This window comes from Podarcis filfolensis (assembly GCF_964270895.1).
Source record: "Podarcis filfolensis genome assembly, chromosome: 1".
NCBI lineage: Eukaryota > Metazoa > Chordata > Lepidosauria > Squamata > Lacertidae > Podarcis > Podarcis filfolensis.
The window spans coordinates 52,863,449-52,878,999 of record NC_139604.1 but is presented as its reverse complement, the minus strand read 5'-3'; the positions used below and the strand labels follow the sequence as shown (position 1 = coordinate 52,878,999).

At 46.4% G+C, this 15,551-nt stretch overlaps 1 protein-coding gene across 2 annotated transcripts; it reads left to right on the top strand.

The window, feature by feature from the left end:
* The first annotated feature begins 593 nt into the window (after positions 1 to 593).
* LOC310751689 (gap junction gamma-1 protein-like) lies at positions 594 to 10,957 on the top strand. 2 transcript variants are annotated; one of them, XM_083591170.1, is made up of 3 exons: positions 594 to 756; positions 8,155 to 9,318; positions 9,955 to 10,957. In XM_083591170.1, exons 2-3 carry the CDS (start codon positions 8,172 to 8,174, stop codon positions 9,960 to 9,962), a joined length of 1,155 nt encoding a protein of 384 aa, XP_083447296.1. In that variant the 5' UTR covers positions 594 to 756; positions 8,155 to 8,171; the 3' UTR covers positions 9,963 to 10,957. The 2 variants fall into 2 exon arrangements, with proteins under 2 accessions (XP_083447296.1, XP_083447295.1); XM_083591169.1 differs by lacking the exon at positions 594 to 756 and adding an exon at positions 1,529 to 1,625.
* Positions 10,958 to 15,551: the final 4,594 nt, after the last annotated feature.

The following is a 15,551-nucleotide window of genomic DNA, read 5'->3' as shown; positions in this document are numbered from 1 at the left end:
ACTGCACCCAGGGGCCTCTATGTGAATTGAGTGGAGTGCCTTGGTATCCTTTGGAGTTTATGGAGACAACATGAGGCCCTGACCACACAGCCTTGTTTCTTTGGGCCCACATAATTGTGTCCCCAGGAGTCCCCAGAAGTTGCTTGTGACCTTGGGCATCGGGTTTTGTGGGTTACTAAGGTGTAAGAGTCACACCCTCAGGCTCCCTGTTTCTTAATAAATCTGTGGCCCCTTTGAGGAAGGTGTTAGATGGATTTGAGGTAATGTTGATAAATTACTTTTAATTTCCAGGCTGTCTTGAGGGGTGAGTAACACTTAAGTAACCAGCAGTCAATTTACAAAATGGAGGGGGGGTAAGTCTGGGAGTTCAAATCTGCTTGAAATGCTTGCCCTCTGATCCTAGATGCATGGATCTGAGCAGCTGCAGGTATGCAGTGCCGGTAGGATGCACTCTGTAGGAGGCCAGAGAGAGGCATTTTTATTGTTATACATTTCAGAACCAAACTTTGCATTTGGAATAGGGTGGGGACTGAACCCCGCCTCAAATTAACCCTTGCAAGTAACCCAGACCGGGTTTTGGGTGCTCTCATTTTCCCTTCCCGCTGCGCCAGGGAAGCTGGCAGGCGGAGAGGTTCAAGGCCCGACCACATCACTAAATTCCAAGCAATAGCTTGGCGCACGTTCCACCCATTAAGATGCGAGGCGTCTATCGATAGGGCAGCGCGCAATCCAAAAGGGATCGCCTCTGCCTAAGCAGTAAGGAAATGTAATGGGCGGCAAGCAAACCAATGAATCGGGGAGGGCGGGGAGCAAATGGCCCCGAGCCGCACTACTTTACTGTGCTTTTTTCTTTTTTTAAAAAAGTGGAAAGAGTTTCCTAAGGCTTTGCGGGGCGTGGGGGGAACCCTGGATAGACGCCCAAACCATACAAGCATTTTGACGACGATGATAGACGAATTTCCTCTGATTAATGTCTCGGGAGGACTTTCACTGATTGTTGCAATGACTCCTCGTCTTGTGACGCCCGCCCAAGTTTAATCATTTAGTCCGTACCGGCGAGCGGCTGGTATGATTCACATCCAGGGATATCCCATCTCTGAATGTTTCCGTGCTCCTTGGAACTTAAGTTCCACTGCAAGGATTCACGAATATATGAAGTAAGCGGAGTTTTCTCCCGAGAAAACACGTCCCTGGGATCGGGCCGCGGATCCGTGTCTTTCTCTCTCTCGGCTCCGCCAAACTCGGAAGACCTACTCCTAGCGCTGAAAGTTTGTTTTCCTCCGCGCCACTGGCAGGAGAAAGGCAGGCAGGCGGACCGTGTGCCGCCTCGCCCCCAGCCGGGGAGGAGAATGGGTGTCGACGTGTAATGCACACGTTCGGACACGCGGGCTCTTTGCCCGCCATCCCCGTCTCTCATTACAGTAGTCAGCGTTGGGTTTTTCTCCCCCGGCAGGGAGGCGGGAGGAGGAGGAGGAGGAGGGGAAAGGGGCGGGGGTCCCTCCCAAGGCGTGGCCGAAGGGGGCGGGGGGCGGCGACGGTCTGGGGCCCCTTTGTTCGGACGGGCGGGAGAAGAGCGAGTGCAGCGGGGCGGGAGTCTTTTGTGAGCTCCGCCGGACGAGAGTACAGTAAGTGAGGAGGGACTGGGGTGGCGGGGAGGCTGCTTGGGGCTGGGGGCTCTTTTGCCTTGTCCCCTTAGGCGCGCGTCTTCCCCGGCGAGCTCCGCCAGGTCGTGTGGAGCCTTCGGAAACCCTCTGAAGCTAATGGAGAAATGGCTTGGTGATTGGGTGACTGACTTGGGGTGGGGGGCAGCTGGAATTTGAGGGGGCGACACGAAGGGTTTCGCAGGGCTAGGAGGGCAAGCATCCTCGCTTCATGGCCTTCCCTCCCATTCCTCTAAGCTTCTGGATGTGAGCGTTTTCCAGGCAAGCCCCGGCGAGGGAGGAAGAGCAAAGAGTAGATTCTCACGTTATGCATTTCGAGGAATTTGGTTTCCTTGTGATAAGTAATGCTATCTTTTTTGCTCCCGGAGCTGCCCATTGTTCCGGGCACCGATAGCTTATCGCTGCGCTGCCGGCAAGAGCACTCTGTCTTGATTGCGGATTAATTAACCGCGCCGTGATTTATATGGTATACCCATAATAATGGTTAGAAGCCCACCCCTCCACCCCAACAAGACAAAAAATGGAGAGGGGATCCATTTTCAGGTCGCCCTGGTTGTGTATATACGAGGACCGTGTTGAGTGATTTGGGGCATATGCCCCAGATTAGCGAAGTATAAGAGTTTTGAACAAGGGGGCATCTACATATGGCCGTGCGGGCTTGTGACTCGCATTTTTTGTTCTAGTTGCCCCCTTTGAGGCAAAAGTTGGTTTTGAGGCATAATACAGGGACAGAAGTACAGTACTTAACTCAAGGAGGGATAACACACCCTGGGGGCTAGGGCTGGCCATGATATTTTAAAGTGCCCTATGTGCTCAAGCATATGCTTTATTCAGGTGTGCTCGTTGGGCAGCTGATATTTGTCCCATTTACCCAGGAAATGCTCCTTTGTTGGTAAACACGCATTTGTGCCAAGTAGTCTTGTGGTCAGTAGTCCTTTGAAAAGAACAGGCTTGGTATTGGTTGGAGTGTAACATGGAGGGGTGGACATAGACCCAAACAACCAACTCCCAACAAGGGATTTGTCTAGCTTGACTCTTCTATGGTAGGGAATTCCTGTGAATTCCTCCATTGTCCATTCTCCTTTGAGTAGCATCAAAGTCAGCTTGGCTCCCTGATTTGTTCTGCATGTGGTCTCCAAGCACATGGCCAGTGTTGAAAATTGTAACTGTAAGCAAAAGGCAATCCTGGTGCTCTGTTTGCCTGGAGTTCTGGTAGCATTAGTCCATCATTTTTTATGTATTATATAATAAAGCTTCCTTCATCCCAAAAGGATCCCAGAGTGGGGTACAATCACCTGTAAAATATAGTAGTGTGTGTGTGTGTAGTATTTTAAATTTCATATGTTTCGAAGTAGAGTTTTATTTTTTCCTTTGTTTTATTGTCTTATCTTTTTGTAAACCGCTTTGAGGGTTTTAAAAAAAGCAGTGTACAACTAATAATACAACTAATAAATATAAATAAATATATAATAAATATATAGCCATAGAAATTCTAACTTCAATGTATACAACCACAGTGAATAAGCAGTTCTTAGCTAATCCGCCCTCTCAGTGCTTGTTAGAAGAAAAACTTGTTTATTTGGCAGCAAAATGCAGGTAATGAGGGGGGTAGTCTTGTTTCCAATTCAAAGGAGTTCTACAACTTTTGCACTGTTTGTAGAGGTGCCAAAACTAGTGTGTAATTGAGCTTTGTGGTTATCTCTCTGACAAGTGTTATAGAAAAAATAGGGAGTTTGGCTTTTGCTGGCCAACTGAGTTGCCCAACTGAGTCATGGTCTCCTAAGTCTATGACTGGTCAGAGATGAATGGATGGAGGCAAGATCCATAGAAAGCAAGGCAGGTCTTTATTTTTCTGTTGCAACAGAGTTGGCTCCCTTCCTTTGCAAGGTCGTTGGAGAGACCCAGAAAAATGGTGCCGAAGCCCCTATAAAGACTTTTGAAATTGCCCACCCTGTACCGCAAGATCCCCCTCAAAAAAACAACAACATTCATACATCACAGAAGGAGGCGTTCTCCAGCAGAAATTTGACAGTGTTGCTTCTCTCCTGTCTGCCAGGATACCTGATAATGCCTTACTTCATTGCACTTTCTGGGTAGCTTGGCCATTTCTTTGAGATAGTAAATACTTTATTTCCTAAATCTCTTACACATATTGATAGTTTGCTCAGTTTAACAGATACTTGCCAGACTGTATTTGCAGGAATGTGTAAGCTCCTACAGTCCAAAGACAATTGGAAAGCTTTTCCCATTTCCTCCCTCCTTGCAGAAAAATATTTGAGGTCAATTTGGGAGAGTCAACATGGCTTCAGGATTGCTCTCCTGTACTATTTCAGACACGTGGTTTATATACTTATGTATGTGCTTGCCTTGTACATTTATGACCATTCTATATTTGAGTTCTTAGAATTCTTATAACACAAGTCAAAAATGGCATATTAGAAATAAATAACTTCTATGGTATTAGGTAGCAAAACTTTTTTCTTGGGTGCTCAGTTGCATTGCTACTCACATTGCATTACAGAATAGAATTGAAATGAAACAACCCAGAAGAACGAAGTAAATCCCCCATTCTCCTAGCATGCCTTCTAACTGCTCTTATCACTCCCTTTGAATACAGACTTGTAAATTTCTGTCACCTATGGCATTCTCGAAACCAGATAAGGGAGCCTTTGTAAGTTGGAAGAAAATTGTCCTCCACCCCCACCCCCATTTCAGTATGTTGTGCCAGAAATATCCTTACATGGGAGGGAAAGGCTAGAAGAGCATATGGATTAGTAATTTTTGTGAATTTATTTCCAAACCTTTGAATGGGTAAGGTGAGGTCTGCTAGCACAACTATTACATCACTCCTCCAAAACACACACACACACACACACACACACACACACACACACACACACGATTAGGCTGCCTCCATTCATTTTTAAGATTACTACAGTAAGCCCTCAAGGAGTGGGGATTTTCCTGGGATAGTGCGTACAGCCAAAATTGTGCATAGTCAAAACACATTAGGTGCAGTGATGGGTGGGATTGGCCAAGTTCTTTTTCTGAGACATCCGCCCCCTTTCCACTCCCTTTTAAAAAATGTTTTTTTGTTTGTTTGTTTGTTGCTTCGCGCATAAAACTGAATGTGCACAAGTTAAATGTGTGTAAGTTGTGCATGTACTGTGCCCTCCCTTGTGGCATTCTGCTGTTAGCTGGGAATGCGAATAAAGAGGTAGTTTTATAGAAAAGGGTGAAAATCTTTCATAAACTGTCTAGCTGGTTGGGGCTGATGGGATTTGTAGTCTCCAAGATCTGGAGGGCTCCAGGTTGAAAAAGACTGGTCTAGGCTGCTTTCACCTGTGTGATAATTGCATACCACCTTCCCTAGGGTGTGGACCTTCCGATCCTGCAAAGTATTCAGTCCTCTCAGCTGCAAAGAATTGACTTGATGGCAGCGTTCCCTTGAGCACAGGTCTCCTTTAAAGTTTATCAGGCTCTGAAGTGTGTGTGTCAGGCAGGTTGGAGATTGAGTAAGGTTGTTAAACTGAAGTAACTTTGTCCTGACTGGTGCTCTGAAACTGCTTTACAGTGCACACTAGTGGCTGTTTCTCATGTCTTTTTTATGTCAGTTTAGTCAACTGAGTACAAGATGCTTGTGTGCAAATAACCATTTTCTCCTTTATGTGAGTAGAAAACAAACTAATGCTTGTGGTCAGTGAAAATTGTGAGCTGGAAAAAGTTCTGGGAAAACCTATGAAAATTAGGGGAATTTGCATTAGGAAATTTTGGCTTGGAAAATTTTCTGATATGCTAGGAAGTGATCTGATGTAGCATGTTTTGTTTCCCTTGTATACACCTGCTAAAAACCTTGAAATTGCCACGGTTTCCTAATATTTATTTCCAGTTCACATTGAGTTATTGCTACTAATGAACTTGGGGAATGGGAAATATCCTGCAGAAAAAGAAAACCAAGGAAACTTTTCTTCCCCATGTTGCTACTTGTGGCACTCATGGTTTTTGAACTCTTGAATATGTTCAGAGAACAACTTTTGGGATAACTGAGAAGGATGTCTGCCCCCACAAGGCTGTTCTGCAAGTTGCAGTTCTAACAACTTTTAAAGTACTGGTGGTTTAGTTAAGAAGCATTACCCTTACAGCTCGAAGTCGGGGATTGCAGACTATTTCCTTGATCAGAACAAACGCCTGCCACATACGTTAGAAGGCGGCTATTGGAGTAGCTTCTGCTTTTTTCCTTCCAGTGATACCCACCTCTGAATGGAGATAGCAGGTGTAGGAAGCACAGCAAAGTGGGTGGGTGGGAATCTTCATTCCCTTGTCGGCATCACTGATGCAATCTTCTGCTTGGGAGGGAAAACAATATTCTATTCCCCTGCTTACAGCATGCGTGTGAATGCTGGAGAAATAAAACACTTTGCTTCTCTTTGCATGACTTTAGCCTCAGCACCTGTGGGTGTGTTGTGCATGTACTGTTCAAACAGCTAAGAGAGGGAGGAGGACCTCGCTAGCTAAGCCCTGGCATGGTGATGGGAACAGGAAGCAGAGGTGATTGAGCACCCTTAAACATTTGCCCTGTAGAAGCTGAGCATAGCACAAACTTCTACCCTGGGGCTGGCTGGGGTGCCTCCTTTACTCCAGGATGCTTATTGTATGTGAGCATTGGGGCGTCACACCCGCCCCAGGCGCACCAGGACATGGCATCCATCCAAAGGTTGAGGCAAGCCTCTTGAGTTGACTCCCAGAGCAGCTGCTCTGCCAAATCTCCTGCACTGATCTCAGGGCTAAGTTGACAGCAGGGAGTATTCCTAGGAGGCAGGGGAGAATAAACCCTCCCCATGAGTAGTATAGGCAGATACTTGGCTTCATATCCCATGCCAGCCCTCATCTCCATTCAGCTTTGTCACTGTGTGTGTGTGTGCGTGCGTCATTGTTATAATATGTGTATGAAATGAGTCAAGCAGAATTGGGTTTCCTCTCAGGAGGAGGGTCAAAGGAAATGTGATGTCAGCAAGCTGTAAAATTCATCACTTTATATAAGGTAGGGCTAAAAAGGGGGGGCAATTTTGTGAGTACACACCCACCCACCCACCCCATGGTGGAACATACAGACACTGCATTTTACTTTTTCAGCTAATGGTTCTGGCGGTGAGTGGTTTGGATCAAGACCACAGTGTAGGGAAAGGCTTATTCCCTCCCTCTGCCTATGTTGGATTTCAAATCTAAATGGTCTCCCCTGTGGCTGCTTTTGGCCAAGCACACACACACAAAAAATGTTTGGGAGATGCATTCATGCTTCTCGGACATGAGTCTAGTTTGGCCCTGAGTTGACTCCGGACATGGGAGGGGGAGAATCAAGTGTCTTAGAAACTTGTGTTGTGCTTTTTGGGTATGGAAAGATTGGGCTGTGAGTCACTGGTTGGCTTTCTAACAGTAAGCAGGAAGTGTATGTATTTAAACGTGGCAAGAACCCATCTCCAAACTTGAATTCTCTTGCCTGTTTACCTGTATAATCCATGTGTTTACAAGTATGTATTTGTTGCACACATGCTGAGTATGTATATACATAAAATAGTTGGCATCTACATCTTTAAAAGAGCAGTTTATTAAGTGGTCCTCAGTTGTTGCTTTTTGTAGGTGCTATGTGATTATCAGTTGGAGGTCACCGTGGGTATGATGGCAAAAGCCAAGTCATTATGTAGTGAGTGGAAAGTGAGTGGAATTAAGCTATGATTCACTCCTGCTCCAGGGTTTTTGTGGAGCTCATTCTTACATAATTACATGGGAAAATGGGAGGGAACCCCCATTTCTCCCCTGCCTGAGGATTTTGTCAATTTTTAAGTGGAAAAATTGACAATAACCCCGCAAAAAACCCTTAATATATTTTTTCTCTTTTAGAATGAAGAGTGTTTGCAAAGGGCTATGGCTGTTATTTTTTAAAAAAACAAAACAAAACTTGATTTGTCTTTGAGAAAATACCGGTATGTGCCAGGTCAAGAAACAAGCTAACAAGTGAAACAGTAGGAGGGTTCCGCCCCTCCCCCAATCCATGCAAACTTTCTGAAGTCCATGGGGATAAAAATGAAAGTTGAGAATAGGAAGCTTTAGATTTGTCTGAAACTGATCCTTACTAGAAAATTTGTTTTGAGATGGCAATGTTTTCAAGGATGTATTATTTATTGTTTAATTGACATGATGTGGTTTTCATGTAGATACGTTTCCCAAATATAACAGGACACTTTAATCCACCAAGTTATAATAATTTCTGTTAGTTTCCCCAAAAATTTCCAATTCTCATCACCACCAGAAATAGTGATTCCCTCCCATGACTTCACTTTAAAAAAAAACACACAAAAAACTTAGACATCTTGTGGGACTGGGGACTGTGCGTTCCTCCTTGTGGGGTCTTGGGGAGTTCACTTGGAAGCTTGTGGGGAAATCGGATGAAATTACTTCAGTTTAACCTTCTGCCTACTGTGCTTGTTGACTGCAGGCGTGTGCTGAGCCAAGATGAGCTGGAGTTTCCTCACCCGCCTCCTTGAGGAGATCAACCAGCACTCGACCTTTGTGGGGAAGGTGTGGCTGACTGTGCTGATTGTCTTCCGCATTGTCCTGACAGCGGTGGGTGGCGAGTCCATCTACTATGATGAGCAGAGCAAGTTTGTGTGTAACACGCAGCAGCCGGGCTGTGAAAACGTCTGCTATGATGCCTTTGCCCCGCTTTCGCATGTCCGCTTCTGGATCTTCCAGATCATCATGATAGCCACGCCCTCGGTGATGTACCTGGGCTTTGCGTTGCACCGCCTCTCGCGCCAGCCGCCTCGGAAAAGCCGTGCCCCTGTGGTGCACCGCGGCGCAGGCCGCGACTACGAGGAGGCGGAGGACAATGGCGAGGAGGACCCCATGATCTTTGAGGAGGTGGAGCCCGAGAGGGAGGTGAAGGAGCCCGACAGCCAGAAGCACGACGGCCGCCGGCGCATCAAGAAGGACGGGCTGATGACGGCCTACGTGCTACAGCTGCTGTGCCGCTCGGTGTTTGAGGTGGGCTTCCTGCTGGGGCAGTACGTGCTGTACCGCTTCGAGGTGATGCCCTCGTATGTCTGCACCCGCAGCCCCTGCCCTCACACAGTGGATTGCTTTGTCTCCCGCCCTACGGAGAAAACCATCTTCCTCCTCATCATGTACGCTGTGAGCTGCCTTTGTCTCCTGCTCAATGTCTGTGAGCTGTTTCACCTGGGCTTCGGCGGGATTCGGGATGCCCTACGCGGCCTTGATAGTAAGGACGGTGGTGACCCCCCCAGGTCCCAGTATGTCCAGAAGCATCCCAGTGCACCCCCGACCTACCATTCTCTCAAGAAGGAGACCTCCAAGAGACAGGTAGCCAAGGACAAGTTGGGCTACGGTGGAGAGAGCTTGGCTGGGCTGGCCGCCGACCGCTATGCTGTCGCACCGACCGTCCCGAGCCATGAGTTGGAGCGACTGCGCAAACACCTCCGGATGGCACAGGAGCACCTAGAAATGGCCTTCCACCTGCAGCCGGAGGACACAGCCAGCCCTTCTCGTAGTAGCAGCCCCGAGTCCAACGGGCTGGCTGCAGAACAGAACCGCCTCAACTCAGCACATGAGAAGGAAGGCGCAGCCTGTGAGCGACCGACTGGTAAGTGAAGCCTGGGTTAGGCTTTCCTAGGATGCCAGCAAAGGCTGTCTGTTGCAGTCTGGAAGAGCCAGAATCATGATGCCGTCTAGCTGGTGCTGACTGGTTAAGCTTGAAAGAGCTGCTAGTGTAGAATGGAGGGCTGGGGTTTCCCGCTGCCACCTGTAGGTTCTGAGGTGAGCCTTGTGGAGGATTACATCAAGGTGCAGTATGGTTAAGGATTCTGCCCCGTGGCAATGTGTTTGAGAGAGACAACCAGAAAATAGGCTGGATTAAAGTGAAAGTTGATGATTAGCATCCAGATGTAGCAAGCATCAACAGTGAGGAAATTTGACGCTCGGGGAACAATTGGGGAATTCCCTAAAACAGACAAACTGTACCCACACCTATTTTTTTTTGCTAGAACTTCCAAGATCCACTACCTAGAGGCAGGTACAAAACACATCCACACAGTATTAAAGAATTCTAAGCCTGGGAAATGGTCCTGAGTGCTAGAACTGAACTAAGCTCACTGTCCATTCTCCAGCCTACAGCTTTCTTCACTGATGGACCTCAGCCCACCCTTCTTGGGATACAAACACATTTGTGAAGGGCAGGTTTGGACTGAGAAACTAACATGTTTTTCCTTCCTTTTTCCAGGCCTCTGAAGTACTGGGCCTCACTGGGCAGCTGCACAGATGACAACAGGAAGTGTCTGTGGAGAATTGGCAGTGTGTGAATGTCTGCTCCTAGCCTGAAGTTTGGAAACGCCCGGACAGAGTGGGTGGAGGGACGAGGATGTTCTCTGATTTTTGTTGGGTTGAGGGCAAGGAAGGGAAATGATGGAAGCCTCCTCATCCATGTCTCCTGAGGGGCACGTTTGGAAGTCTAGCTCCGTGTGTGTATGTATGTATGTATGTATGTGAGTGTGCGAGTGTCTTTTTTAAAAAAGGTTCTAAAAGGGACACTATTTTTTTTTACTTTTATACATGTGGTAAAGGTACTATTTTGTTCTCTTCCTCTGCTGATTGTCTCCTCTTAGGAGGGATTTTCATGTTTTCTCTAGTCTAGCCTTCATCAACCTGGAGTCTTCCATGTATTTTGGACTACCAGCTCCCATCAGCCCCCAGCCAAAATGGCCATGGAAGTTGATAGTCCAAAACATCTGGAAGACTTCAGGTGACGAAGGCTGCACTAGTGGGACAGAGATAGGCAGCTATATAGCAGCATTCACTGTTTTTGTTGGGGTTTACTGTATAGGGGGGAGAGCAGAAAGAGGAATGAGATGTCCACAACTTTCTTGTCTTCTCTACACAGCCGCACAAAACCTGGTCATCTCTTTCTCTTTCCCTCTCCCCCGACACCAGATTTTGCAAGCAGTTGGTGGTTGGGCCAAAGATAATTGTACTACATTCCAAGATGCCAGTTTCTAAACAGCATCTGCCTTCCTGCCCTCTATGGGGTGCCGTGCTGGGTTCCCCGCTGAATTGCATCGGGACCCCAGTCACGTTTTGATCATCTCAGCGATCAACATGAATTGTGTTTGTATTTTTTGTCTTTTTATAATTTGCGGAAATAGTTAATGAAATTGTGTTTTTTTGCTCTTTTATATGAATATATATATATATATTTGGTATAAATCAGGAGATTTGTTTTATAGGAATCCTGAGTTCCTGTCTCTCTTTTTTTGCGTCCATGGAGGGGAGGGAGGTTTGGACAGTGATGTGCCCATATGAATCTTTCACTGCAGTCTTAAAAACCTCACTGACCACATGAAACCAAGACTGGGCGAGTTGGATGGCAAGGGATCAATTTAGCACTTTGGGTGTCTCGCTGGATGACTGGCCTTGGAGCCAAGGCAGGGAAAGACCAGGCCATTAAGGAAAGGCAGGAGCCAGTCACCCTGTTGGCATGACAGCCATGGGTGTGTTCACTTGTGTTTCTGCCAATCACAGGAAATTTCTCACAGGGGCATCGGGTCCAGTTGCCAGGCACGGGAGAAGTGTTCCATAGTCCTGCAAGTTAACAGTAGTGAAAACAAGGGGACTGAGAAGGAAGCAGGAAGTGGGTGTTGGTTGAAAGGCAAGCATTAAAGGCTAGAGGTGGCCAGACAGGGAGAATTTCCCTGAAAGCTGAGGCTGGGTAGGAGAAAATGATACTGTTTAATCCCTCAAGCTGACCTCTGAGCAGGAAGCCCAGGCTGAAACCTGCAGTCCCTAGGAAGTCCTTTCACCAAATCCCCACAGGCAGCAACATCTCCAGTCTATCACATGAGTTTCTTTCCAGCCTTGCCCCCCACTGTGAGCAGATGGCGTATTTGCTGCTGGTTTGTACCACCTCAGGCTTAAGGTGGAGGGTTCAGATGTTGGATACACATTCAGTACACCAGCTTTCCCCAACCAGATTCCCTCTAGATGTTTTTGAATGACATCTCCCATAATTCCTGCCCATTGGCCATGCTGGCTAGCTGGGGCTGGTGGGAGCTGTAGTCCAAACATTTGCAGGGCACCTGGTTATGGAAGACTGTCCTACACATTTGCCCCGGCCAGGATGGCCAATGGGCAGAGATGATGGATGGTTTGGTCCAGCAACATCTGGAAGGCCAAGGGTTCCTCAGCTGAACTGGGGATCTGTATACATGGAAGAGCGTACACTCCCATCTTGACTGCTCTGCAACATTACTGTGGCCTCTTGTCTCTCCCCTGCCTCTTCGGTAACACATCCTGTTGTACTTGCTTGGTTTGTAAGCTCAGCCAAGCCCTAAGAGATTAACACTGTTCTGATTCATGCCGTGTTCTATAAGCACTGACTTCTCCTGTGAAGGGTTGTTTGAACAGTCTATCCTCACATCCTCAGAAATGGGTTGGGTTGGTGGACTTGGGTTGTGCAGGCAAGGCAAGAGTGAGAGGATGCAGGCTTGGTCCACTCACTCTAGGAACAGCACTATAGCTCTATTGCCTACAATGGCTGGCTGTGCAATCGACACAAGGTAATATCACCAAGGCCGCTATCTGTAAACAAACAATAAATGCCCCCCAAAATAGCAAAAGTAGTTTCCTTCCGAAATAGGTTTTATCTTGGAAACGCAGTAAATAAAGAGTTCACTTGTGATATACCAGTGGTTCAGTGCTCAGACATGGTTCTAATAAAGAGCTTAGTCATCGAGCTGTCAAAATCAATTGTAACAGAATTGCATTGAATTAACAAGTAGAATAAGGAAAATTAAATTACGTTGAGAATGCATAATTAAGACATACCTTTGTAATAAATAATATACAAGAGAAGACAGCATGTAAATGACTTAAAGCAGGGATACCTCTACAAGAATAAAAGTAGTTTATTCGCACATACATAGTTAATACCCCCAGTCCTACTAATACAAAAACACTCTATAGAAACTTACCTGCATGTTTCCATCAGGAGGATATTATCTTGGGTCGATTGCAGTAGTCATTGTATCACCATTCTGCTCATTGTTTTATTGTTATACACTGACTGGCAGCAGCTCTCCAAGGTTTTCAGAGGGGTCTCCCAGCCCTTCTTGAAGGTGCACCCATGATCAAATCCTTATGCAAAGCAGATGCTGAACCCCTGAGCTATCCCCATCTTGTAAAGCATCCCTGAGAAAAGCTTCTATGAAGTGTGGGGTGGACTTCCTGAATTAGTAAAATTTGTGTTGCAATGACCCACATTGGGCATGGATAGAGCTGAACCAGGGTGCTGAAAGGAAATGGCTTCTGGATGCTGGTTAGTGCTCATGGTAAGGGAGCATCTCATTCTGACCATATGCAGCAGAAAGTCTCTGGTGGTTGGAGTGGACAGTGGTGAGGATGGCTAAGGGCTTGGTTGGTTTTGGGGGAGGTAGGGTGCCTTTGCCTACTGTGCCACTGGGCTTCTCCAACCAACCCCTTCATACTGACCCCTGCACCTTGATAAATGGAATAGAAACACTCCTTGCCTCCCAGCTACCCTTTTAAGGAATGCACAGAAAGGCCTCTTCAAATCTGTGTAATGACTAGTATGTGAAAACACAAGAGGAAGGGGGAGAGAATTTCCCTTTCTCCTCCCTCAACATTTCTGAACAATTCAATGCAAGCAGTCAGCCTTGCCTCTCTTCTCCTTGAAGTCCTTCAAGGAGAGGTGAGTTGGTTTAAATAGGAAAGTCAATCTCAGCCTGAAAGTAAGCAAGCCCTGACCCATGTTCTTTGTGCTGTCCGCTGGCTATTTTGCTTGAGTATTTTGCTGCCCTCTGCTGATCAAAACCTTCTGTTGCAGCCAGAAATTACTACAGTATGTGGTTTGTGTGGTGCGGAGAGAGATTGTTTTCACACAGCTGCTAGCTTTCACCCTGCCTGTGCTAGCTTGGAGACCAACCTGGTCCTCTACCTAGCTGCTGTGTACTTTACATCACGTGCAAAAAGTTATTTACTTTTTTTTATATAAGATTTTTATTAAGATTTTTACATTACAAAAAATAAAAACAAACAGAAAAAGAAAAAAAAATCTTTCCATCACATTATTTTTCATTTACTTGTTTCTTGGAACTCCTCATACCTCTCTTTTTTGTATTCCAGTTCAATTTATTAGCTCAGCAATTTGTTTTCCTCTTTATTCTACCCAAATCTTTATTCTTAAATTATTGTGATCTTGAAATTTTACTTTTATAAACCCATTTTCAAACTCTGGTTTCTCTTCAGATCGTATAAATCTTTCGCCTTTTACAAAAAGTTATTTACAAGCACACGTGAAGCCAAGAGTGAATCATTCCCCTTCCCCACTATACTGTTTATTCAGTCTGACCAGTAAAGTGGGTGAGTCCAGAATATCCCAAGATAAACATCTCTTAAAGGTGTATGATAGCACTGAGGTTTCAGGCAGAATTTTTTTAATAAGTTTATTTATCTTGCACAGTTTCAGAAACACCTACGTAGCCTTTTTTACAGCTCAACTGTTGATGTTAAAATACAAAGTTCAGCAAAGCAAGGAGACTCCCACACTTTGGCTGCCACGCAGTGTTCTGATTTCAAGCATCCCACAGCTGCAGGCAGCAGGACTTGGAAACTTCTGGGTTGCCTTCTGCTCCCACCCCCAGATGCTCTGGCCAGCAAGAGGAGGAGCTAAGTCGCTTTCCCCTTATTGCAGCAGTTCTAATAGTGGAGCTTAACACTGGTTGTCGATGTCAGGCCAAGGGGCATCCCCAATCCTCGAGCAGGCAGGACTATACTTCTTGCTGTTGGGGGCTGTGTTCTGGATAAGTTTTTTTGTTTTCTAGGTCCTACTTTCCTGCTCCCTTGAGCATTCCTCTTGGTAGGAGTTATAAGGAATGTAGAGGCTGGGTAGAAAACCCTGCTGATCCCACAGTGCAGTATACCCCTCTCACTTCCCCTCACCTTCCCCTCCGCCCTGTGCTGCTTCCAGGTACATCTCAGCACTTAAAACGGAAGGCCCTGAACTTGGATTGCTTAGGTTAAGGACTGGGCTGCCCCTGCCTCCTGATCCCTGCAGAGAAGGCAACTCAGTTAGAATGTGGTGCTGATAAGGCCAAGATTGCAGGTTTGATCACCCTGGGCCAGCATTACAGGGGGTTGGACTAGATGATCCTTGGGGGACCCTCCCATCTCTACAATTCTATGTTATGATTCTGCAATGTGGCTAGATTTTGAAGGATACTGGATTAGAAAGAGCTGGGGTAGCAGGAGGGCAACATATTGGGATTGAGGACTTTTAACAAAAATGGGTAGACTTTGGATTGCTCAGACTGGACTAAAAAGATCTCCTAACATTGTTTTTGTTGGGGCGAGGCCAGAAAACGTGCTGGGCAAGTTGACTACAAGGGCCAGATTGATCACCTGTGTGAGGGAAGAGCAGGCTTGGCAGGCTAAACAAGCCTCTGCTTATATTTTCAGGCGGGAACACTATTGCAGATCCTGATGCCTCTTGTGACAGAAGTGGTCTGTACTTGCAATGCTAACCCAGCTGGGCTGAATGGTCAGCAGCATCAGGTTCTCCATCCCTGCCCTAAATAGTGCTCTGGCATTGGGAAACAAGGCTTGGTTTCTGGCTCTAGCAAGAGAAATGGATCCAGAATTATCTGTTTCCCCACAGGACTCTAATTTACATGGTTGCTGAAAAGCAGCCTTGGCGGCTACAATCAAAAGAACGCAAGGGGCAGGGCGAGGGTTTGTTTAATCATTTTCCCCTTCTTGTTGCCTATCTGCTCTAAATTCCTCCCTAAAACTTTGCTTTTCCTCCTGCGA

Excerpts from the sequence above, each read along its gene's own strand:
- LOC310751689 (XM_083591170.1), top strand. The coding sequence starts at position 8,172 with ATGAGCTGGAGTTTCCTCACCCGCCTCCTTGAGGAGATCAACCAGCAC.